Here is a 27164-nt window from a genome sequence, read left to right as displayed (position 1 = left end):
GAGCAGCACAGGCAAGACCCCAAGCACGCAGATGAGCAGCCTAATGGAGTGACACCAAATTTAGGATCTGGGGTTGCATAAACCTAGGTTCAAACCCGACTCCCACAGACAGGGGAACCCGGCCAAGCCCTTGGCCACCCTCAGGCCCTGGAGTTCGTACTTACAGACATGAGAACAGTGATCTCGACTCTGCTGAACTACAGGAAGGTTACACAGACAGTGAGTGCTCCCTTCACGGTTTCAGGAATGTGGACTCTTTCCTCCCGTGGTCCAGGATAAGACTGTCTCACTCCAACCCATTCGTCCCTTGCTGCACACAGGAGAGCTGACAGACACTGGCGCACACGTGGGACATTTTCGAAGAATCGTACTGCCCCCTACTCACTACCGAGAGTCCCACCTCCATCCCTAAATTACAAGCCCAGAAAATGGCAAGTGCAATCTGTAGGGGCCAGCCGTGGCAGCACAGCAGTGGCCATGCCGGATCCCTAGGGGAGACTCCGACTGGTTCCTGGGCCGACCTGCACATGCTGGGCACGTGTGCATGGTCCATGATCCTGCCTGGCCGGGAAGGCTGCGATGAGGACTGCGGCCTGAGACTCTGTTCAAGGTGCTCACAGATCCCTCTCTCTTAAGAAGAAATAAAAACTTAAAAAACACAATTTTTGCTTAGGGCTGCATTTTAGTGTAGCACTTAAGTCCTATACATAGGAACTGGATACTACGTGCACAACTGCAGGTCAAATCTCAGCCCTATCAATCGGGAAAACATTCTAGATGTGTGTGTGTGTAGGTGCCTGGATCCCTGATGGGAGGAAGGAACGGAAGAAAAGGATTATGGCACGGCCACATCCCCAGGGGGCGCTATAATCTCATATCAGAAGTAGTGGTGTGGTGGACAATCCCAACTAAGTGCCTTTCCTAAGCGAGCAGCCCATCTCTTCAGCACCTACCCCCAACCGCACCTGGCCCTTGACTACCCCATCTCTCCCAGTCTCTTGAAGACCACAGGCAAGGAACGGGGAGAACTGGGCTGGTCCCAGGTCCTGCAGGAAGGGAGCCTGTCCAGGTGCTGTTCTCGGGAAGTCCTTCAGAGCACTGAGAAGTGGGCCTCCGTCGGGTACCCGTGTGTGTAGGTCTTCCCACACTGCTTCACTCGCAGGTAAAGCAGAGATGCCCGGCCAATGGACAGGACAGGCAGGAGGAAAAGGAAGGACCAGGAAGGACACACCCAAACTGAGACACTAAACACGGCAAGCTGAGCCAGAAAGTCACAAGGGCAGGATGAGGCGGGAAAGCCCCGTCTATGGAAAAGCACTGTGCGGGCACACTGGAACCTCTGCGAGAAACCAAGGGGCCCAGGCAGGGCACAGAGAAAGTCCCCACCTTGCTTCTTGCCTGCTCTCAGCTCCCATTTCAGGGGACCTGAGCTTCTGCAAGCATGAGATCTCGTGAGCCACCAGTGTCTTGGTAACACATCTCCCCGCAGTTAGGCTAACCTGAGTAAGATTTTCTTGTTTCTTCTAAATGAACCAGCGCTAGGGAAGAAAAAAAATTAGAAAAAAGTTCAGGCAGAAGTGAACTAAGGTACTCTCCTAATAGGGTCGATTACACTCCTGTTTGTTCTGGTGGAACTGCCAGTGGCTAACTTGTTTCAATAATTTTATCATGTCACTATTTCTTAGCTAAATGTACAACAACTTCTGACAATCTACTAAAACACTAAAAAGATTTTTTTATATTACATTAAAATAAATTTTTTAACCTATTCAATATTACCAAAAAAGTAAGATAATACACCAGAATAAGATAAAATAGTTCTTAGTTTAATAACATATACTTAAGAGAAAAATACAAAATTGTTGTAGGTTATCAAAAGACAATGAATTGGGGACCAGCAGTTAACGTAATGGCAATGTCGCTGGACTCCCATGTAGCCAACCGTGATTTCAGTCCTGGACCTGGTGGCTTAAACTCACGCAGGGCGCATGTGTGTGCGTGCCCAAGATCCTGAGAAGAGAATGGAGGAAAAGGGATTGTGGCATGGCCATCTCCCCTGGGGGGTGATTTCTTGCTTTCTGTCTCTCTGTCTCTCTCTTTCTGGTGAGCGCACATGGCCTCTAGCAAAAACCTCTCCAAAAAAAAAGAAAGGAAAAAAAAAAAAGACAACGAATTGAATATATTTTACTTTAAACACAGAGTACACGAAAAATACCTTAGAAAATGCATATGTACAATTTTCCTATGTAGGTAGAACAAAACTGTACAAATAAAGGAAAGTCTCAAAATTAAACTAAAGTTTTAAGAGAGATTTTTGCTGTAGGACACGTGTGCTCACCAGAGCAACAGAGAGAGAGAGAGAAACAGAAAGTGAGAAACTACCCCTTCGAGGGGGATGGCCATGCCGCAATCTCTTCTCCTCCATTCTACTCTCGGGATTCTGGGCACGCATGCTCACATGCCTGGTGTGAGTTTGAACCCACCAGGTCCAGGACTTGAACTGCAGTCGACTACGTGGGAGTCCAACAACATAACTATTACGCCATCTGCTGGTCCCTAAACTAAATGTTTTCCTAATATTACTTACATGCTAGCCATGAACACAGAACCACACCAAATCTCATTCATTTATGTCTACTAGTTAAAGCAAAAAACATGTCTGCAGTAACCTTGATATATTACAGTTTATTTTCTTAAAATTGTATTCATGTAAGAAAATATTCACTCACTCTTGGTATCCTAAATAAAATCTCTGATACTGACACCTGTTGAAAGCTTGGTCAGAAGAAATTCTTCTAATAGCTTTATTACATTCATCGTAAAAACACCCTGGATGAGATCAAAGAGGTGTCATTTTCAGAAAATGGTAACTGAGATAACAAGCTGATATTGAGTCACATTTTTCTCAAATAACCACCTGAAATGAAACTTACTGAGCGTTTCTTACATGCTAGAAGGAGAGAGCAATGGAAATAAGATAAAATTCTCACTGGCTCCCAAGAGATGGCCCTAGAATGCCAAGTAGCTGGCCATTTTTGCCTCCTCTTCCCCAGTCTCCCAGTACAACCCAGACAAGACTCTTACTATCTCCGCTTAAGATCCATCTCCTATGCACTGATGAATACAGACTGCTGCATCAAATCATTACATCTATAAAAAACAAAATTCCAGGGCCAGCAGGTGGTGTGATAGTTAAGGTGCTAAACTCCCACATAGCCAACTGCTGTTCAAGTCCTGGACTTGGTGGCTTGAAAATGATGTCAGGCGAGACCAGCAGTTGGCTCAATGGCTATGTCACTGGACTCCCATGTAGTTGACCATGATTTGAGTCCTTGACCCAGTGGCTTAAACTCACGCCGGGCGTGTGTGCATGTGTGCCCAAGATCCTGAGAGAAGAATAGAGGAAAAGGGATTGTGGCAAATCATGCCAGGCATGTGTGCATGTGTGCCCAAAATCCCAGGAAGAGAATGGAGGAAAAGGGACTTTGGTGTGGCCATCCCCCTTGGGGGGGTGATTTCTCACTCTCCCTGTCAATGTCTCTCTGGAGAGTGTATGTGCCCTATGGCAAAAACCCTTAAAAAAAGAAAAAGACATTTTGCAACCTTTGTAGTAATAACGCTCAAATAACCGGGAGAGTTTGTTGGGAAACGTGAGCCAGCATCCGGCTGTCTGAAAGTCATGATGCACTTCACAGAGAGATGAGTCACGGCTTCCGACGGCCCAATACTTACAGTCTCCGAGGACCTCCACAGATTACTTCTCATTACAAAGGGGGAAAAGTTCCATCTAAAAAACACCACTATGACCAAGTAATGAAAGTTAACACCACCAAAACAGAGTAAACTGACCTAGGAGGTTCCTGATGGAAACACAGAGGAGGACCCCACGTCCCTTCTGTGGTGTTTCAGACAGAAATGCGTAACTCGAATCACCCCGAGGAAACATCAGGTGCACCCGAGCTGAGGGACAGTCTACAAAGCAACCGCCTCATAGTCTGGAGACACCAATGTTAACAAACACCGAAGGACTGTTCTGCTGGAAGGAGACCGAAGAGGCTCAACGAAACTGACCTACGACCCTGAGTTTACCAAAACATGTTTGCCAGTAGAAAGCACTGTAAAGAACAGACCGCAGCATAGCTGTATCACAGTTATGTAAGGGGATGTTTCTCTTAGAAGAGCCCCCTGCCGGAGGGTTCACGGTGGAAGGGACACGACTCATTTACTCTCAAGTATTACGCTGTCAGGGAAGTCGCGATTCCCGGTGACCCAATAGTTCAGGAAACGACAGGGGGAAAGACAACACGCAAATGCTGCGAAATCAACAACCAGTGAGTCTAGGTAAAATGTACACCATCCCTGTGTCTGTACCGTCCCCGCGTCTGTACCGTCCCCGCGTCTGTACCGTCCCCGCGTCTGTACCGCCCCGTGTCTGTACCGCCCCGTGTCTGTACTGTCCCGTGTCTGTACCGTCCCGTGTCTGTACCGTCCCGTGTCTGCACCGTCCCGTGTCTGTTCCATTCGTGCACCTTTTTGGTAGATGGAATACTTCTCAAAGAGTTAAGAAGCAGCCCAAACCTCACAAGAACAGTCTTCTCACAGTTCCCTTTCCCATCACGACCAAGAGGACGAAAGCCCTGCACCGCGGACGGGGAGCAGGAAGGCTGACGGGCCCTGGCTTTCTCACCGCCTTGCTGAGCTCTGTACCAACTCTGGACTTGCCAACATGCTGAGTTCCCGTGACATGAGAAACAGAAACTGTTACTTATTGTTTTAAAACTTCTAAAAGAAATTCACCTGGCATGTAGACTGCATGACTATGTTAAATCTTCCTGAAATACCAGGACAATATATGTGACTTCAGAGGTGGCCTTCTGGAGCTGGTTCAGCACTGCTGTGCTGCAGATCTCATTCCATTCACCCACCTGTACTCACGTCTCAACCCGGCTCTCCTCACTCCTCCGTCCCCTGTGCTCTTCCCACTCCTGCTATCCCCCATTCCACTCTCCCCTGTATGCAAAGGAATCATTTAGCGTCCACTAAACAGTGAGAATATACAAAGAAAAACATATGGGCAACAGGCACATGAAAAATGTTCAACATCACTAGTCAACAAGGGACTGCAAATCAAAACCATGATGAAGGGTTACCTCCCTGTTAGAACGACTATTACCAAAACACAAAGAATGACCAGTGTGGACATAGTCATGGAGGAGGAGGGACGCGGGTGCACTGTTGGTGGAGATGTAGAGTGTACAGCCAGCACGGAAAACAGTACGGAGGTGCCTCAAAAAACGAGAACTACCTTATGACCCAGTAATCCCACACTGGGTGCATGCCCCAGGGAGGGGAGATCAGGATGGCAGAGAGGTATCTGCACCCCTTTGCTGACTGCAGCACTGTCGCAGTAGCTAAGATACAGACTCAACCTAAGGGCCTGACAGCCGGTGCATGGATATGAAATGCAGTACCCTACACAAAGGAGCATCACTCGGCCAGTAGAGGAGGAAAGCCAGTCACTGGCGGCAACACGGACAACGGCGGCGGGAACAACACTAAGTGACATACGCCAGGCACTGAAGACAAGCACTCGCTACCGTACATGCGTTACCGGTCCTTCAAATCCCAATTCAGGGATTCGGCCGTCTCAGAACTGGTCCTAATCAAATAAAATCAAACACGAACTGGATCCACAGAGCCTTACACTGTGTGGATTTCACACACTGTGTGTGAAATCTGCATTGCTCTTATAGGTTAATATAAAGTGCGCAGACTCCATTAACCGTCGGGGTTATTTTCTTCATTACCAAAATGCTCATCAACCTCTTCTAAATCTTGAAGTAGGCTGGTACTTCGCAGCCATCTAAATTGATGCCATGCTAGTATTTCCATATCAGCTGCACGAGTAGTAACAGCACAGCCTAGAGGGACATCTCTAACTTGTGAAGCAGAAGCGACTTTACACCGAGCGACTGTCAATGACTCAACTGGTGCTGAGACGACAGCTGTGAAGCATTCCTCTTTACCTGGAATTGGTTTCGGTGTTTTTAAATGCAATTGTTTTTGTTTTTTAAAAAAATAAACAAACCATACAACACTGAAGACATTTTCAGAAGTTCCTCTGCCAAACATATCATAAACAAAATGTGGGAAATTCCAGACAACCAAATTTTCTAAATTAATTCTGGAAAATTTTAAACCTGGAAATGTAATGATGTATTTATTAAAATCATATCAGGATCAGCAGTGAGTGTAATGGCTATGTTGCTGGACTCCCACGTAGTAGACCGCAGTTCAAGCCCTGACCTGGTGGCTTAACCTCATGCTGGGCACGTGTGCGTGCGTGCCTGCCCAAGATCGTGAGAGGAGAATGGAGAAGGGGTTTCAGCGTGGCCATCCCCCCAGGGGGTGATTTCTCACGTCTGTCTCTGTCTCTGTCTTTCTGGTAAGCGCAGGCGCCCTATAGCCAAAACCTTTTTTTTAAAAAAAAATAAATAAAATCACATCAAATGTCTTAGTAACATGATTATAATTGCTAAAAGGTGAAAACACACAAGGACATTTTTCATCAACAACTCGGTTCATAAGTAACTGTTTCAGTTACTGTATTTATGGCTACGTACTTACAGCATGACTAAGATACCCAAACAGAGACAGACATCAGGGAGCAAAACCGTACTACCCACACCCTAGGCTTACGTTTTTCTCTATTATAATAATTTACCTATAAATAAAAGACCTAGCGAAAAAAATACTCTTATAACTTATTATTCTGCTTGAAAAGGGTTGGAAAAAATTCAGAACACAAATAGAAAATTCTACATGAGATTTTCTACCTACAAAATTCAGTGTTTCTTTCCTGAAGTCCTGAGCTGTCCATATGCACATACTGTTGCTTCTGAATTAGAGCTGATTACATTTAAAATCATTCTGTAGGAGAAAAATTATGACATTTTATGATGTTAAATTATAAAATACGAACTGGAAGTAGATATAAAAGATCTCTAGAGTAAGATGTCATTGTTTATAAATTTTACCAAATTAATGAATATAAAAACAGAGCATTGCTCAAAGAAAATTAAGTGAGGGACCAGCAGGTGACATAGTGGTTAAGGCACTAGACTCCCATGTGGTCGACCACGGTTGGCATCCTGGACCATGCGGCTTGAAACTCACACTGGGCACATGTGTCTATGTGTCTGAGAGGAGAATGGAGAAGAAGGGATTGTGGTGTGGCCATCCCCTCTGGGGGGTTATTTCTCACTTTCTGTCATTCTGTCTTTCTCTGTCTCTCTGATAAGTACATGTGTCCTATAACAAAAATCGCTCAAAAAGAAAAAAAAAACAAAATAGGTGAGTCAGCCTCATGGCCTCATAGTTAAGAGAGCCGGATCCCACAAGGCTGACTGAGTGATTCTAATCCTTGTCCCAGTGGCTTGGGAAACACCAGGACCATGTGTGTATATGCCAAAACACCAAGATGGAGCAATGGAGTGGAAGAGACTGTAGTGTGACCATGCCCCATTATGGGGGAGGGGTGAGAGAGAAGGATTTGGGGGGTGTGCTACCCCTTCCTCCCTCTCCCCCACCACAAAAGTACATTCTTAGGCAATTTTAAAAAATTAAGAAGAGGGGTGCATCAGGAATGGCACAGCAGGAGCAGAAAGACTGAAAAGCTGTGTGTGCCATTTGAAAAGAGGCCTGAGTACAGCCGGCCTCCCCGAGGCTGCCTGAGCTGAGGGCACGCCCTGTGTGCCACTGTCACCTCCCTCCCCCACCACTGCCTAGCCACGTCAGGGTTATTTGCGATCCTTTACTCCACACATAGATGTCAAGTGGAAGGGGCAAAACGCTGACTACCCTAAGACCTACAATTCAAGGAAATAATTTTGAAATCAATCATAAAATCATGGAAAAGAATCAAGTTTTTTCTAGTTAAATAACTCTAAACATCATGTCATGTAAACTCAAATCTATCTCTACATTATCAAGAGACTTAATATTTAGCTCCTTTTGATTTCTGATTCTTTTATAAAAGAATCAAAATTAAGACTCATAACCAACCCAGCACCATGATTTCATAAGTATCCAATTTACAATTAAAATGTAATCTTGATGGGACCAGCAGATAGCATAATGGTTACCTCGCTGGATTCCCATATTGTTAACTGCAGATCAAGTCCTGGCCCCAGCAGCTTAAAACTCATACCAGGCTGTGTGCATGCGTGTCCAAGACCCAGAAAAGAGAATGGAGGAGAAGGAACTGTGGTATGGCCATCCCCCCAGGGGGCGATTTCTCACTTTCTGTCTCTCTGCTGCTGTCTTTCTGGTGAGCGCACATGCCCTATAGCAAAATCTCTCCCCGAAATATCTTCAAATTGCTCTAAAGTTTTACACACACACACCATAAGTATATATATATATATCCATATCATTCTCCAAAGTGGTTGTACTAATTTACATTCCCACCAACAATGCAGAAGGCTTCTCTCTTCACCACAGCCCCTCCAGCACTTCTAATTATTTCTTTTTTTTTTTTTTTTTTTAGCCATTCTGACTGGGGGTGAATGTATCTCACTGTGGTTTTGATTTGCATTTCCCTTGTGACAAGAGATGTTGAACATGTTTTCATATTCCTTTTGGCTGTTTCGTACGTCTTCCTTGGAGAATTGTCTGTTCAGTTCATTTTTCCCATCTTTTAATTGGATTTTTTTAATATAAGCTCTTTGAGTTCCCTGTATATTCTGGTTATCAGTCCCTCATTTGAGGTTAGTTTGCAAATATATTCTGCCACTCTGAGGGTTCTCGCTTCACTCTAGCTATTATTTCTTTTGCTGTCCAGAAGCATGGTAAGCCTCATGTAGTCCCACTTGGCTATTTTTGGGACTACTGTCCATGCTTTGGGAGTCTTCTTTAAGAAGTCTTTGCCTACACCAAGATCTTTAAGAGTTATCCCTGTTTTCTAAGTTTCCTGAAGAAAAACACAAATGTTAACTTTATAATAGTCAAAATTATAATTCGGCCTAATATATGGAAACCTGAAGAATAATCAAACATCTAAAAATCGATCAAGGTAAAAAAGTCAAAGAAATGTGAGCTGGAAATGTGAATGCATGGCCGAGGAGCAGACAGCAGCTCTGGACAGCACCCAGGGAAGTCGCTGCCACCAGTAGTCAGACAGAACTTAACTTCTCTTTCATGTGTGATGAGGTTGTGTGTGTGTATGCATGTACATATGACTGTGAATCAGGGTAATAGAAATAATCTTTTCTCATGGAAAAGAGAATTAAAGTACAAGCTTATTTTGGTGCAAAACATTCTGAAACCTACGTATAGCTTTTTCTATGACCTTTTTAAAACTCTCTGGAGAGAGGGAGTGTTGCGTGTGTGTTCAGACATGCTCATGCACCAACCTCCTGCCTCAGCCTCCCAAGTAGCTGGAACTAGAAGCACATGCCACCCCGCCCGGCTTTTAGGTGAACTGAATCCAGGCCTCCCTTGTGGCGTCAACCAGGGCACACTACCGCAGCTGAGCCCATGATTATATTTTCATTATTTTCAACAATTTTACTCACTAAAATGGTAGTTTTAGTGGAGTACTAAAATACACCATTTATAAAAACTCATTTTGATTTAAATCAAAACAAACATGCTTAGAGACAGTGTAGTTAACTATGTTTTCGTTTTCTGCCTGACATAAAAGTCATCAACTCCAAAAGAACTTTGTAAGACTCGATTATTCCATATTTTTAGAACACAATAGCACATTTTGAGTAAAAAAGCTTCTAGTTTAGGTAAGCAGTAATGCAGTCTTCACCTGCCTGGTTTAATAAAGACAGCTAGGTAACCTGCATGAAGATACTGATCCAAACCCCTTCTACATTTTGGAATAGCCTTTGCAGAATATTCACTTCCCTCATAGTACTTTATTTAATCTCCTGTTAATGTGGTACTGAAAGAAACTGCTATAACTTGAGTGATTTTCATTCTCTGGCAGGCAGAGGATAGAGATCTGTAAGTCACAACAACATGGAGGTCACATTTGAATCTAATATCCCTTCAAATTCAACTTTCCTTATGAAGAAGAAATAGAAAAACACTGACACTGAGCTTCTCCGCTCATGTGAAGGACACTTATCACAATTAAAACATTAAAGTTAGAATAGCTTGGCACATAATTAGAGACTGGGAGAGAAAAAGATGTTCTCTCATTAGCTAGACAAAGATAATGAGCAAACGAACCAGTTTCTGTCTATACTGATATTCGCTCTTCTTTTTGTAATCAAATATGGATAAAATGTACTATGAGACTAAGCCATTTCTGAATTCAAGAAAAAAACTCAAATCTAAATATTTCATCTTTAACACATGATTATGTATAAACAATTCTCAACCAAAATGTTTTCCCCGTTGGAGAAAAGAAAACCTGTTTCATACGTGTTTTTTCTTTGTATGAGACACAGACATTAAAAATTAACTAAAGGGGACCAGCAGTTAGCATTAATGGCTATGTCGCTGGACTCCCATGTAGTCGACCGTGGTTTGCGTCCCGGACCCGGTGGCTTAAAACTCACACCGGGCGCATGTGCGTGCGTGCCCAAGATCCCGAGAGGAGAATGGAGGAGAAGGGATTGTGGCGTGGCCAGCCCCCCTGGGGGGTGATTTCTCGCTTTCTGTCTCTCTGACTTTCTCTGTCTGTCTGGCGAGTACACACACCCTATAGCAAAAACCTCTCAAAAAAAAAAAAAAAATTTAAGGAAAATCCTAAACTCACCAACAAACTCTTTAAAAGAACTACTAAAATGAAATGGCTTTTCATTAAGAAGACAAGAATTACATTTCAGCTACTCTAATTTCAACAAAGGAAAAATAAAACTTTCACAGAAACTTTAGACAAATATCTCGCAAATATAAGCTCACTCGTTCCAACAGCCAAAACTCTATTGAATGCCATCATTCTTTAATTCCATGAAAGGCATAAACTTCCTAAGAGATATCGAATTTTAAATAATTTATTAAGGATAAAAAAAATCTAGCCTGGGGTAAAGTGAAACGAAGAGAGAAATTTAGTGAAGTATTCTACGTTTTACTGACAAACTGGAGGTTTTTCTCTCCCACACTTAAAAAATACATTAAAAACTATTTTTAGAGTCCCCTTTTTACACTGAGGATTTGAAGATTTCAAAGAAAGAAAGAAAGAAAGAAAGAGAGAAGTTCTCAGCCCATCAAGCACTGCCAGAACAGCCTCTGAAATCTACCATCCAGCCCCGGCCCCTGCCTAGCTACCTAGCCCACCATGAGAGGCCACCGAAGTGCTCCTCTTGCTTCACACTACCCCTATACAAGCCATTTCAGAGTAGCCAGAGAGATCTTTTTAAAACACTAATCAGACCGTCATTCCTCCTCTAGAAAACCTTTCGATGGCTTTCAATCCATCTTACAAAAAGACAAGACTGAAAAGTTATCGGTGGAGGACTTACATGGTAAAAACCTTAACTTGATGGATTTGCAGCACATGCATGCTTTGAAAAACCCTACTGGGCACAGCAGGTGGCACAGTGGTTAAGGCACTGGACTCCCACATGGTCTACTGCTTTTTGAGTCCCAGACCTGGTGCCTGAAAATCACACTGGGCACATGTGCATCGTGCATGTCCAAAATCCAGGAGGAGAATAGAGAAGGAACTGCAGCATGGCCATTCCCCGTAGGGAGTGATTTCTCACTTTTCCTCTCGCTACGTCTCTCTCTCCGGCAAGCACACACACCCTATGGCAAAAACCTTGAAAGAAAAAATGAAAAACCATATATATGCTATAGAGATATATAATGATTAAATGTAAATTTTAAAAGAAAAAGTTACATAAAACAATTTGAGAGTCAAATGCTAGCCTTGCAGACCCTGCAGATCAGGTGCTGCCTGCCTTTCCTCAACCAAACTTTCCCACTCTGGCACTTTCACCACCCTTTGAGTCCCTCAACCTGGGCCCTGGCACGAGGGCCAGACAGTTATTCACAGCGGGGGCGATCAGCAGACCACACGATGCTCACCAGCACGCCTGGTCTCTGCCCACTGGGTGCTCGTAGCAGCACTACCCCAAGTGCCACAATCAAAATCATGTTTCCACACACGGCTTTCATGAGCGAAGCCCACTCCTGCTTCAGGGCCTTCTCCTGCCTCGTTTCCTTGAACACGTTAGCCCCAGGAACGGCACTGGATGGCTGGTTCCTCATCAGCACCGTCTCAGCCTCACTGCTTTGGCCTCCTTTGAGAGGCCCTCCCTAGTCATCCTAGGTCAAGATGACCCAGTACCATCACATCTGCAGTCCCACGCCGAACCTATCAGGGGACAAAGGAGGTGCTCAAAAGCGGTAAAAAGGGCACACATGTCAGAAGAGTGCCAGAGGAGGACCAGCGTATCTAAACAGGCTGCCACGGCGGCACCCGGCTGGCCTGCCCCGCTGCGTGTGCCTGAATCGACATGTGCACCCGTTCTGACGCGCCGCGTCTTCTTTTAGAAGCACTGCTTGTCAGGCACAGGCAATGTATATTGTTCCTTGGGCTTTAACAAAAGCAGTCCAGTCCCTAGAGCACTCTCCCAAGGGCTGAGTAACAGACGGGCATCTCCCCATCGGAAAAGGGCTGAAAGCACAGAGCAGCCAACCACAGCCACAAGCAGCCACGCCAGAGGGGTCCTCGGTGGTGCCATCAAGTCCGCAAAGGGCTCCCCGTTATGTCTCCGCAGCTTCCCCTTCGTTCGTCTTACATAAGTGAGTGCAGGGTCAGTCATTTTGATCTCAAAAATAAAAACGAGTGAGAAAAGTGTGACACTGAATAACTTCAAAAGCAAAAAGTTACTGGGTCATCGGAAAAGTCATTCTGTATTTTTCTGTTTGTCTATGAAAAAATGTGTCATGACTTTTCCGAAAAGCCAGTATAATGAACGAAATGTGAAAGCTGAATCTGACTGATCGGTCTGTCAGCTTTTCGTGTTTTTATGTGAACTGGAGAAGTCTGTTCAGGTTAACCAGATGCTGAATAGTTAAATCTGGAAAAAGTGCAGGGCCTTGGAAGGAATTAGGAGTCGAAATGCACCCTCTTCAGCTCCAAAGGAGACAGACTCCCTATGTGACAAACGTCCTTTCTCTGACTTTGGAGTTATTTCTGACACCTCCTCTCTCAATATACTCTTTCTGAGGTCATTAATGCAGTTCATCTCTTTAAAATTAGCTCATTGCTCTGAATGAGTAAAACCTGCTTCTAGATTTTTAACCAAAATTACTAATAAATTATAAAAACAACCATCGCCAGAGTGTTCCCCCGAGAGTGTTGGTAATGGGTAACAAGAACGTGAGACCAGGGCGCGGTGCGCGAAGCCGCGACGTACCAGTTGTGCACCATGAGCTTCTGCACGGCCAGCAGGGCGTTGTAGCGGACCTGCTGGTCCTCGTGGTGCATGTGGTTCATGACCAGCTGCTTCCCGCCGAGCTGCTCGATGACCCTGTGGAACACAAGAGGCGGGGTGAGCACGCCTTCCCTCCAACTCACGCTGCTCGGAGACAGAAAGCTTCAGTGCTAAACACCAAAGTTACCAAACACGTAAGTAAACCAAGACGCACGTCTCCTGTACACCGTTCTTTCTGGGTCACAGATTGAGAGTACTCAATTATTTCTTCTGAGCAATTTCTTTTAGAATATTTTTTGGGGGAGAGGTTTTTGCTACAGGGCGCAAGTGCTCGCCAGAGAGACAGAAAGCGAGAAATCACCCCCCAGGGGGGATGGTCACACCGCAATCCCTTCTCCTCCATTCTCCTCTCGGGATCTTGGGCACGCACGTGCACACGCCCAACATGAGTTTAAGCCACTGGGTCCAGGACTCGAACTGGGGCCAACTGCAGGGGGCCCAATGACATTCTCCAACTGCTGGTCCCTCTTTTAGAATTATTCATTTAACTTTATTTATTCATTCATTTATTTTTAGTTTGACTACAGAGAGAGAGAGAAAGTGAGAAAGCAAACTATCAGGTCCAGGATTCAAACTGTGGTCGGCCATGTTGGAGTGTCCAACACCTTAACCACCACACCACCACTGGTCCTGAGTATGCAAATATTTCTCATTTGAATTCGTAATTTAAAAATCCAACTTTTACTCTCACTTCTTTTCTTTTGTTGTTGTTTTCTTTTGGCTATAGGACATGTACACTCACTAGAGACAGAGAATGAGAGGAAAAAACACCCTCCCTCCACCACGTTCCCCATCCCACAGTCTCTTCTCTCCCATTTCTCCGTCCCTTTGGTATTTTGGGCACACACACACGCGTGCCTTGTGTGTTTGCCAACCTACCAGGTCCAGGACTTGAACTGCGTGGTTGATAACGTGGGATCAGCAGCCTTAACCACCAGGCCACAGAGCCATCTTTATTCTCACTTCCTAATACAGGAAAATATCTACCTGGATAACTAACAGACGGCATTCTAGATTATAGCTTTCTAGGTAGATGAGTATTAACTTCTTTACTACTAATATTTCCGGCTTACTTAGAGTCAATACTAAACACCAACTAACATTCGAGTCCACCATGCGACAGGTAGTGTCTGAGATATGTCTCCTGCAGATAGCAGGAGACAGGAGGTTAAAGAGCACCCATGTTAATTTCCTGGAAAAAACTTGATCTCAAGATAGCTGCGCTTTCTCATAACAAGGGATATGCCACATGACTTCCCGGGCAGGGAGGTGAAGGAGAAAATGCACGTCTTCCAGAGCACTGAGACTGCGTCCTAGCATAACACCTCGCACCCTGGAAATCCACCCACGACAGACAACAAAAACAAAGTGAGCGTGGCTGTCTGCCTCATGCACAGGAAGAGGCTCTCTTCCTTCGCAATGGCGTGGTCACAAGCAGAGCTGTGGAGTCTTTTCACACTAGAGAAACAGTGTGGACTTCCCTGTCCATTCTGCATCCACCAGTTCTACCTGGTGACAGGTGACACTTTAAAGCACTAGGGCACCTGGTGACTTAAGACAAACTCAGATCAGTAAGGTATCTTGGATCCAGAAGAGAATTCAGGGCAGTCGAGGGGAGAGAGGGGCCTTCACGTAGCACCTTCTCGTATTTTAATTTTGGTTTTAAATAGCTCTTTAAAAGAGTATTGAACTGGGAACCAGCAGTTAGCGTAATGGCTATGTCGCTGGACTCCCACGTAGTCGACCGCGGTTCGTGTCCCGGACCCGGTGGCTTAAAACTCACGCCGGGCGCGTGTGCGTGCGTGCCCAAGATCCCGAGAGGAGAATGGAGGAGAAGGGATTGCGGCGTGACCATCCCCCCTGGGGGGTGATTTCTCGCTTTCTGTCTCTATGTCTCTCTCTGTCTGTCTGGCGAGCGCACGCGCCCTACAGTAAAAATCTCTCCGAAAAAAAAAAAGAAAAAAGAAAAAAAGAGTATTGAACTCAGGGAAAAAGAGTGGGCTGCAAGTATAAGCAAACCTGACTGAGCACATCCGTGCCAAGCACTGTGTTCTAGGGCGTTACCTTGGCAACACATCTGGCTCCCTAATTACTGGACATGTTACACGAGGTGAGGCATTTACCGCTAGTGAACTCCTCCCTGTCCAACAGGAAGCCCAAGGACGCCTCCTTCACAGCGCCACTGGGAAAGTTCAAGACGGGACGACTGTGTCCCTGCAGCATGGTCAGCGCGGGTCTGCTGCTGTGATGAAGATGGTGCTGAGGATACAAAGGCTGCTACCCTCAATCCAACCCTCTCGCTGCAGTCAAAGTGCTCTTCGCAAAATAATGAGTATCACTTTCCCCGCTTAAAACAATTTAGTGACTTAACAGAAGGGTCGAATCCCTTATGTGGCACCCTGGCCAGTCTCATGGAGCATCCCACACGCACTGTGCTCCAGCCCTTCTTTGCACACTGACTTCACAGCCAACAGTGCTCTCACTCCTCCGTGCAAGGCGCTCCCCGCTTCCCGCTCCCTGAAAGCATACGTCCGATCTGCAGCACCTCACAACCTCTTGTGCTTAAAACACTACACAGTACTTCAGCACTACACCTAGGTGCCAGTTTAAAGAGTGACATCACCAAAAGCTAAAAACGAAAAAAAAAAAAAAAGAAAAGAAAAAAAGGCACAGAAATGCCAACAAGATGGCATTAAATAGCATAAAAGTCTTGCTGGTCTGGCCCCATAGCCTAGTGGTTGAGGAAGCTGGATCCCACATGGCCAACTGCAGTTCGAATACTGGCCCCAGTGGTTTGAAATACACACCAAGCAAACTGTCTGTGTCTCTCTTTCACTTGCTTGCCCATAGAACAAATAAATAAGTAAATTAACTAACTTTAAAAAAAGCTCGGTAAGTATTGATTTGAAGTTTACAAATAAGTTCTAGGTCAGATCAGGTATCTGGAATGAATCTGAAACGATCGGTCTGAGAAGGCTGTCATATTATATGCAAAACATGACTGATCAACAAAGAGCTCACACACCCTTTAGGATGTATTAACGTGAGTGTGTTCCTCCATGCTGGCACAGTTCTGAACGCTTACTTTCCATCAAATGCAACCCTCACAACAAATCTACTCCCTAGCACTCTATAAGGCAGTGTCCTGGGCATTTTTAACCCATATTGCTACTCTATTTTCTCATATTACAACAATCAAAGGAAACTTAAAAGCCTTGCTTGCAGTATTAAAATAATATAATAATTCATATTTATTTGTTAAGTATTCAAACTACACTTTACTGCTCTGCACCCCAGAGTCTGGCAGGCCTTACAGAGAATGGATCATCTCAGTCTAGTGAAACGTTTTACTATAAAATAAACACACTTCTCATCTTCTCCATTCTAGATACAACAGAAACACTAATTACTTTTCAGGTTAGACGAATGCTGGCTGTCACGAACACTTGAAAAATGGTGGGCAAAGACTCCTCCACCTGGCAAATGATAAAACATCTTTAAAATAGCAGGGTATTTAAGAGTTGATTTAGAAACAGACTGGAGTACTGCTTACTAGCCATGGTTAATAGGGATAACCTTGCTAGCCGCATTTCAAAACAAGTTGAGACAAAAGCACCTGAAGCCTTCGAGTCCTGGGATCCTGGAATCGCAGAGCGTGGCTCACAAGCTCTGCGCTGGCGAGAACACTTAGGGGTGCACCAGCTGCTGAGAGAAATGTCATTTGGGAGTGAACTTGAGATCTCTCAAAAAGCACAGGACTATTTTTGTTTGTTCTAAAGTCTTTCCTCCCTGTCAATATAGTTGAAATAATTCCAATGAGTTTTTATATAAAATACGCTGATAAGGATTCTACCGTTTAGCACTCTACGTATGGCGGTGTCAAGGCGAATGAAACTACGTCACACTATGTCTAATCCCACATACCTTGCTAAAAATGCTCACGTATAATTTATACAAAGTAGATACTTTTATATCTATGTAGCAATATTCTGTAAAGAATCTAGGCCATCAATGAGCACAGAAACCATTCCTACTTTGGTCCTCTTATAATGAAGGAGGTCCTTAACGTTAATTTGTAAAAATAAAGAGGCAATTTAGGAGACCTCTAAGATGTCTAAGCACGGAAGCCCTCCGTGTGGCTAACACTGGGAGAAAGCGCAGCACAGGCCTCACTGGGCCGTGAGCTCCCTGGGGCAATCGCCCACACACGGCAGACGCTCAGTGGACCCCAGTGACTGTACAAATGACTCACTATGCAACACTCGGAATGCACATATGACGAAATGCTGTGAGCAGAATAAAACAGTAAAGAGCAAACCTTACAAGTACTTAAATGTGGGATCAGCAGATGGAGTAATGGTTACATCGCTGGACTTGCATGTAGTGAAGTTCAAGTCCCAGACCCAGTGGCTTAAAACTCTGGCCTGGTGCTTGTGCGTGTGTGCCCCAAATCCTGAAGAGAGAGTTGAGAGGAGGGGACTGCGGTATGGCCAGTGCCTCTGGGAGCTGATGTCTTGCTTTCTGTCTCTTTCTCTCCCGTGAGCACACATGCCCTATAGCAAAACTCTCTCTCTCAAAAAAATTTAAAAACCTTAAATGTGTCAGCTAGCATTCCTCAAAAATCATGTAAGTAATAAAAATATAAAGTAAAATTACCAGAAGCGGTTCCTTCCTGTCAGAGGTCAAAGAGAAATAACAGCACTCAGTGCTCCTGAGGGGACCATCAAAACGGCACACTCACATCCTGTCTGTGGGAGTGTCAGCGGGTCTACAGTGCCTCTACATCTCTAAGATGGGCCAGCTGGTGGCACGGTGGCTGGAACAGCTGAATCCCACATGGCCAGCTACAAGTGTGGCACCCTGGCCAGTCTCATGGAGCATCCCACACGCACTGTGCTCCAGCCCTTCTTTGCACACTGACTTCACAGCCAACAGTGCTCTCACTCCTCCGTGCAAGGCGCTCCCCGCTTCCCGCTCCCTGAAAGCATACGTCCGATCTGCAGCACCTCACAACCTCTTGTGCTTAAAACACTACACAGTACTTCAGCACTACACCTAGGTGCCAGTTTAAAGAGTGACATCACCAAAAGCTAAAAACGAAAAAAAAAAAAAAAAGAAAAGAAAAAAAGGCACAGAAATGCCAACAAGATGGCATTAAATAGCATAAAAGTCTTGCTGGTCTGGCCCCATAGCCTAGTGGTTGAGGAAGCTGGATCCCACATGGCCAACTGCAGTTCGAATACTGGCCCCAGTGGTTTGAAATACACACCAAGCAAACTGTCTGTGTCTCTCTTTCACTTGCTTGCCCATAGAACAAATAAATAAGTAAATTAACTAACTTTAAAAAAAGCTCGGTAAGTATTGATTTGAAGTTTACAAATAAGTTCTAGGTCAGATCAGGTATCTGGAATGAATCTGAAACGATCGGTCTGAGAAGGCTGTCATATTATATGCAAAACATGACTGATCAACAAAGAGCTCACACACCCTTTAGGATGTATTAACGTGAGTGTGTTCCTCCATGCTGGCACAGTTCTGAACGCTTACTTTCCATCAAATGCAACCCTCACAACAAATCTACTCCCTAGCACTCTATAAGGCAGTGTCCTGGGCATTTTTAACCCATATTGCTACTCTATTTTCTCATATTACAACAATCAAAGGAAACTTAAAAGCCTTGCTTGCAGTATTAAAATAATATAATAATTCATATTTATTTGTTAAGTATTCAAACTACACTTTACTGCTCTGCACCCCAGAGTCTGGCAGGCCTTACAGAGAATGGATCATCTCAGTCTAGTGAAACGTTTTACTATAAAATAAACACACTTCTCATCTTCTCCATTCTAGATACAACAGAAACACTAATTACTTTTCAGGTTAGACGAATGCTGGCTGTCACGAACACTTGAAAAATGGTGGGCAAAGACTCCTCCACCTGGCAAATGATAAAACATCTTTAAAATAGCAGGGTATTTAAGAGTTGATTTAGAAACAGACTGGAGTACTGCTTACTAGCCATGGTTAATAGGGATAACCTTGCTAGCCGCATTTCAAAACAAGTTGAGACAAAAGCACCTGAAGCCTTCGAGTCCTGGGATCCTGGAATCGCAGAGCGTGGCTCACAAGCTCTGCGCTGGCGAGAACACTTAGGGGTGCACCAGCTGCTGAGAGAAATGTCATTTGGGAGTGAACTTGAGATCTCTCAAAAAGCACAGGACTATTTTTGTTTGTTCTAAAGTCTTTCCTCCCTGTCAATATAGTTGAAATAATTCCAATGAGTTTTTATATAAAATACGCTGATAAGGATTCTACCGTTTAGCACTCTACGTATGGCGGTGTCAAGGCGAATGAAACTACGTCACACTATGTCTAATCCCACATACCTTGCTAAAAATGCTCACGTATAATTTATACAAAGTAGATACTTTTATATCTATGTAGCAATATTCTGTAAAGAATCTAGGCCATCAATGAGCACAGAAACCATTCCTACTTTGGTCCTCTTATAATGAAGGAGGTCCTTAACGTTAATTTGTAAAAATAAAGAGGCAATTTAGGAGACCTCTAAGATGTCTAAGCACGGAAGCCCTCCGTGTGGCTAACACTGGGAGAAAGCGCAGCACAGGCCTCACTGGGCCGTGAGCTCCCTGGGGCAATCGCCCACACACGGCAGACGCTCAGTGGACCCCAGTGACTGTACAAATGACTCACTATGCAACACTCGGAATGCACATATGACGAAATGCTGTGAGCAGAATAAAACAGTAAAGAGCAAACCTTACAAGTACTTAAATGTGGGATCAGCAGATGGAGTAATGGTTACATCGCTGGACTTGCATGTAGTGAAGTTCAAGTCCCAGACCCAGTGGCTTAAAACTCTGGCCTGGTGCTTGTGCGTGTGTGCCCCAAATCCTGAAGAGAGAGTTGAGAGGAGGGGACTGCGGTATGGCCAGTGCCTCTGGGAGCTGATGTCTTGCTTTCTGTCTCTTTCTCTCCCGTGAGCACACATGCCCTATAGCAAAACTCTCTCTCTCAAAAAAATTTAAAAACCTTAAATGTGTCAGCTAGCATTCCTCAAAAATCATGTAAGTAATAAAAATATAAAGTAAAATTACCAGAAGCGGTTCCTTCCTGTCAGAGGTCAAAGAGAAATAACAGCACTCAGTGCTCCTGAGGGGACCATCAAAACGGCACACTCACATCCTGTCTGTGGGAGTGTCAGCGGGTCTACAGTGCCTCTACATCTCTAAGATGGGCCAGCTGGTGGCACGGTGGCTGGAACAGCTGAATCCCACATGGCCAGCTACAAGGTATGAGTCTTGGACCCAGTGGCCGAGAAACACACCGGGCACTTGTGTGGCTGTGCCCAAAGTCCCAAGAGGAGAATGGAGAAGAGGAGATTGTGGCCTGACTATGCCCCTGGGGTGTGCTGTCTCACTCCCCCACACATTTCTCTGTCTCTGTCCGGTAGACACACAGGCCCTCAAGCAAAATTAAAACAAAAACAATACAACAAAGGACTCATATACTTTATATCATTAAATATATTTCAGAGGCCAGCCCCCAAAAATAAATAAATAAAGATCAGAAATGTCTGCTAAGATGTTCATTCTGTTTTCATAAAAATGAAAACCTGGAAACCAACCAAATGTCCAGTAAACATTTGAGTAAATCAGGATACATGCATCTATGGGTAGCATTTTATTTTTAAAAAATGTGTAAATGAGAAATACCCATATACAACGGGCAAAGGCAAGAGATAAACTAGGGGGTATCTGTCACGTGACCAGTCGTAAAAGAAAAAAACACGGAGGAAAGTGAAAAGTAAATCACTTGTTTGAGATTTACAGTATGAAGGGCATTGTTTCTCAATTCTTTTCTGTAGTTTTTCAATAATATAATGAGCATTTGCTACTTTTCAGGGTACCTGTAATTTATAAGAGAAATAATGTGTGTTCAGCCGGTAAAAGGTCTGTGCCACCAAAGCAATTCAGTTGGTGTTCATCTGTGCTGTGCTAGGCTGTGCACAAAAGAAAAGGCTCACCTGAGGTGGAAGTCTGTGTTTTAAGAGAACAAACATGAGTGTCTACAGCCCTTTCACTGGCATTAAGTATGCCCTGCTCTGTGGGGACACTAGGCCAAGCCAGATGTAGCTGCTCTTTTTAAGAAGTTCACAGTAGAGAGGCAAAAACAGACATGATCAGGTTATCATAGCACAAAATAGGAAACGTTTAAAAAAAAAAAAAAGGGAGATATTGGGGCCAGCAGATGGCATAGTGGTTAAGGGCACTGGACTCCCACATGGCTGACTGTGGTTCAAGTCCCAGACCTGGCAGCTCGCCTCTCTGATCAAATTAAAATAAATAAATAAAGTTAAATAAAATAATTATTAAAAGAGAGAGAGAGATACATGAGCAGACTTCAAGAAGTTCACAGAAAATGGGAATTAAAGTATGAGCTTATTTTGGTACAGAAAAAAAAAAAGAAATCTATGCAGAGTTCCGTAATACACACTCTCCGTGAACCTGTGAAGCACCACCACACAGAACATTGGACACGTGTGCTTTGTTTCAAAGGCAGCGTGGCAATCTGACAAATTAAAGAGAGAAGACTCTTTTGTATCCGCCAGTAATTTTAGTTGGTAGCAGCAGAGCCTCGACTCTGCCTGATAAGACAGTGAAGGAATTTACTGGAAGGCGAAGAGCCACCCGCACAGGCTGCCCAGGCTGACCCCGGTGCAGCTCAAGCATATAAGGCAGTCCAGCGTGGGTACTGTATGGTTAGACGCCTGACCACGCACTGCCTACTCCGCTCCTGCCCAGACCCTGAGGCTTCTAGCTCTCCTCAAGAAGCCTGCCTCCGCTTACCTCTGTCTCTCATTCCTGTCGGATGTCTGGGGCGGGGACTGATTCACTGAGTTTAGGCCATGGGCTAAATGTAAAAGAACCTAGGAAAGTGAACTGTTGGCATTTTAAAATTTATTTATTTTGTGCATGAGAGATAGAGAGACAGAGACAGCACACTCAACAGGGTTCCAATACATGATCTACCCGCCAGCATCAACCAGGCCCCAACTATTGGCAAGCAAGTGTTGGCATTCCCCAGGGAAATCCTGGACCTGGACTGGGATTGCCCACAGAGCATCGGTTTTATTGCTGATCAAGCAGTTAAACGATCTGGCCCCAGCTGGGACTTTTTTTTGCTTTTTTGGAGAGGTTTTGCTATAGGGTGCATGCGCTCGCCAGAAAGACAGAGAGAGAGAGAGAGACAGAAAGTAAATAATCACCCCCCAGGAAGGATGGCTATACTGCAATCCCTTCTCCTCCATTCTCCACTCAGGATCTTGGGCATGCACACACACACACCTGGCATGAGTTTAAGCTACCCAGTCCAGGACTAGAACCACAGTAGACAACATGAGAATCCAGCGACATAGCCATTATGCCAACTGCTGGTCCCCCCAGCTGGCACTTTTATGTTCAGTGGGAGGGATCACAGGCCTCATAAGGTGGTGAATTCCCCAAACACAGCAGGGTAGTTTAGATAATGCTAGACTCCTTTAACAAAGAAACTGTCTCCTCCCATACTTCTGTGTTTTGACATAAATTCTATTCTAATAATTCTATTCTTCACATCCGCAGTTAACTTTTTATATTTCTTTTAATACTTGGAACATACTGATGTCAATAACAATGTCTATTTCCCCTCTATAACTACGAATAGTAGTCAAAAAACAACCAGTGCTGGAAAAGTGGCTATTGAATTAAATCATACAAAACAAAGAAACTCGGGACCAGCAGTTAGCATAATGGCTATGTCGCTGAACTTCCATGTAGTTGACCGCGGTTCAAGTCCTGGACCTGGTGGCTTAAACTCACGTCGGGTGCATGTGCGTGCGTGCCCAAGATCCTGAGAGGAGAATGGAGGAGAAGGGATTGTGGCGTGGCCATCCCCCCTGGGGGGTGATTTCTCACTTTCTGTCTCTGTCTCTCTGTCCAGCGCGTGCACCAAAAACCTTTCCCAAAAACTCTTCCCCATGAAATTTCAATTGTGACCTCTGCTGACGACTACACAGTAGTATCATGGAAGTACACTCACATTTTTTTATTTAATTTTATTCATTCATTTATTTTAATTTGACCAGACACAGAGAGAGAGAGAAACTGAGAAAGGCAAGCTGCCAGGTTCGGGACTCAAACCATGGTCAGCTATGTAGGAGTATCCAGCACCTTAGCCACAATGCCACCTGCTGGTCGCCAGTATACTTACATTTTTATGCTACTCAGTTTTAACTTTGCTAATAATTCCCACATTATGACAATCTTGCCTTCATTTACGCCATTACTTCTTCTGCTAAACTACTCTATTTTACGTCAATGTATTATTTAGGATTCTGTGTTGAAGGTTTCAAGAAACTCAAGTGAAATTTGTGGTTTTCCCTTACCGCTTGCCTCGTGGGTAATGCCGCACATATTCTCCAACGTCATGAGCAGCGACTGCTAAGACTTGTGGGTCATCGGACACCTCCAGAAGTTTTGTCAAGATTCTGAAATTTAATACGCAGAAATTGAATTCTTGTATTTCTATAGAGCACAAATTGAGTACGGGTATAATGTAGAGACCTCCCTAAAAGCAGACATTTATGAATATCTCTAACAATTTCACTATTACAACTAAGTTATTAACCACTATTAACAGTTTTCAAGTCACAGGTTACTTTCACGTTCACTATGAGCACCATGTACAATTCCCAAAATATCACTGTCCTCCCTCTCTCTCAAGATAGTAAAACAAGAGTAAACATTATTTTTATCTAAGACTACCAATGGCTCTTTGCTAATAAATTTTATTACTTTTTTTAAATCACGTGTGGCCCAGCCTAGTCCTGTCCACAGCATTCTAGGCTGCAGTGCTAGAAGCTACCGAGTTGTCAGGAAAGTCGTGACCTATTTGCATAGGAGAACACATCATGACTTTCCTGACGACCCGAAAGATGCTGACTATGGTTCTGATCGCCAGCTGGGTCAACTTGAAATGCTCCAGGCACGTGTCCACAGTCTGGAGGACGGGGATGACAGCATGAGCAGACCCTGTCGAAGGTGCTTCTCTCACTCTCTCTTTCTAGTGTACACACACAAAACATCACAAATGAAAAGTAAGTAAGTAAACAGTTTGCAAAACACAGGGCCTCCTGTTAGTACTGGGACAAATTCCTTTCAGCAAACTTTGACCTCACAATCAAGACGGTGAACTGAGCACTGAGCACACACCCCCCCTCCCCCGTCACTCCACTTCTCCAAAAAGCCTAGAACACATACTTTACAAAGAGAATTAAACCCGGGGAACCAGCAGTTAGCGTAATGGCTATGTCACTGGACTCCCACGTAGTCGAACACAGTTTGCATCCCGGATCCAGTGGCTTAAAACTCACACCGGGCGCATGTGCGTGAGTGCCCAAGATTCTGAGAGGAGAATGGAGGAGAAGGGATTGCGGTGTGACCATCCCCCCTGAGGGGTGATTTCTCGCTTTCTATCTCTATGTCTCTTTTTGTCTGTCTGGCGAGCGCACGCGCCCTATAGTGAAAACCTCTCCAAAAAAAATGAGAGAATTAAACCCGCAATAGCAAGTGACTGTTTCTTAGGAGTCTGCAGCCTGCACCCCCATCCTGACTCTTGCCCAGTAGCTTCTCCAGGGCAAGCACCCAGAGCTAAACCTCCCTTGGAGTCTACTGGGACCAAAAGCAAAGAAGGCTCCTCCTCTCTGCCAGGGATTCCGCCTCCTACCTCAAGGACTGCTGGGGAGAGGGTACGTCCCAGGACGTCCTTGGGAGTGAATGGGAAGGTGGATGTCCTGTTCGGGATTCAAGGGGCTGGGAAAGGACTATCCTCATGTGAGCAAGTGGAGCTCACTCAAGGAACAGATCATTCGTATGTGATTTCAAGTGCTCAAGGGCCCAGACAGAGATGGGAAACTTCTCAACTGAATCTACAAGAAGAACATAACTGTGATAACCAATCAGGATTATTCTCTGTTGATAATGTGTACAGTATCCTCAACTGGACTGGTGTGAAGTGTAAATGCACTTTACAAGCTAGGTGATGTACAGTGATTGAATGTACAAAATGAAACTTAAAAAAGAATGAATTGGGACCAGCAGTTAGCATAATGGCTATGTTGCTGGACTCTCATGTAGTTGACCACGGTTCGAGTCCCAGACCCAGTGGCTTACACTCACGGCGGGCATGTACGTGCGTGCCCAAGATGCCGAGAGGAGAATGAAGGAGAAGGGATTGTGGTGTGGCCATCCCCCCCAGGGGGTGATTTCTTGCCTTCTGTCTCTCTCTGTCTTTCTGGCAAGCACACATGCCCTATAGCAAAAACCTCTGGGAGAAGGGGGGGAAGAATGAATCTTTTTTTAAATGGCTAGCTAAAACACTAACAAAAAAAACAAAACAAAACAAAACAAAAAACAGATTTCCTACAACCCAGCAATAGCCACTCTCTTAGAAACAGACACATTAAACTCTTAACAAATGAGCAAACTGAACCCAGTAGTATACCACAAGAACATAATCTGCTCAATTCTCAGCTCACAGGCCACCTGTGAGCCCTGGTCCCCTAAGGCAGGCCTCCCTCATCATCCTCTCTACTTGCTGTGCTTTCCTTCATGGCACTAATCACTGACGTGGGAAGCTGGGGTGCAGGGCCCAACATCCAATGCAGGAACAGCAGCGAACCTGATGCTTTCTCTCACACTCATGAAGAATTGGAGTTGCAGACACAGAGAGGGAATAGCAAAGAGTTTACTGAAGGAAAGAACAGCTCTCAGGCAGGGAAGGGTCCCAGAAAGTGGGCTGCCGAAGAGGAACTGAGGTGAGGGTTTCTATCTTGGTCACCAGGGGCTTTGCTTGGATTTGTTCTCAGAAGGTGCTGGTGCATGCAATCCCCTTGCAGTGGGGTTACATGCTAAATGGGCCCAATTATTCTTCTCCTAATTTTGGCACGGATACAAAGGTTAGGAGACTCTTCCTCTAAAAGCTGTGGGCCATAAAAGACCATTATGTTCTTCCTGGAACTGGTGGGACCTGGAGAAAGCCTTAATTGCTCTATTTGCTTCAGGCCGATCAGGAAGTCACTGCAATGAGCTGTTTCTTGTGAGCCAGCAGTTCAGTGAGAGCTGAGCTCTGCTAAACAGCTGTGTCTCCATCTTGAATCTTAGCCATTCTGTGATCCCATTTTGGGCCTATACCCTGACTATATTCTTCAGGTCCCTGTCTCTTACCTCATCACCACCTGCTATTATAAGTTTACTTGATTTTTGTTAGTATTTCTCTCCCCAATACACTGTAAGCTTAATTAGAATAAAAACTTAATTTGTATTCCCCCAACAAGGGCATGAGCATTCACCAGGGAGAAAGAAAAACTTAAAATATAGAAACCTTTGACCCAACAATTCTACTCCTAGGAATCTTTCCTACAGATATATGTTCACATTTCCCCACAGATGGAAGCAACTATCTTTGCTTGTACCATTTGCATTAAAGTAAATACTTAATAAAATGCTTATTTTGTTCAAAATTTGTATAAATTTATGCCTGCATTTGATCTTGAGTACTAGCTTCCTAAATGGGAGATAACTGGCTTCTGTTTTGATTTGACTATGTTAGTTTTTTTTTTTTTAAAGATATATTGGTTCT

At 44.5% G+C, this 27164-nt stretch overlaps 1 protein-coding gene across 3 annotated transcripts in view; it reads right to left on the bottom strand.

The window, feature by feature from the left end:
* The window catches only part of ATP6V1H (ATPase H+ transporting V1 subunit H), a 137909-nt gene that overhangs the window by 18852 nt on the left and 91893 nt on the right, over positions 1–27164 (bottom strand). For 2 of the 3 annotated variants that reach the window (XM_006140886.3, XM_006140887.3), the window contains 2 exons: positions 23911–24012; positions 13386–13499 (listed from right to left, as the gene is read on the bottom strand). In XM_006140886.3, the coding sequence (XP_006140948.1) occupies positions 13386–13499; positions 23911–24012 (216 nt within the window). Of the gene's footprint in view, positions 1–6910; positions 6931–13385; positions 13500–23910; positions 24013–27164 lie in introns of those variants that run through there. The other variant, XM_027773809.1, reaches the window with a different exon arrangement.

Source organism: Tupaia chinensis, unplaced genomic scaffold (assembly GCF_000334495.1).
Source record: "Tupaia chinensis unplaced genomic scaffold, TupChi_1.0 Scaffold000046_3, whole genome shotgun sequence".
NCBI lineage: Eukaryota > Metazoa > Chordata > Mammalia > Scandentia > Tupaiidae > Tupaia > Tupaia belangeri.
This window is presented reverse-complemented; position numbering and strand designations above follow the sequence as displayed.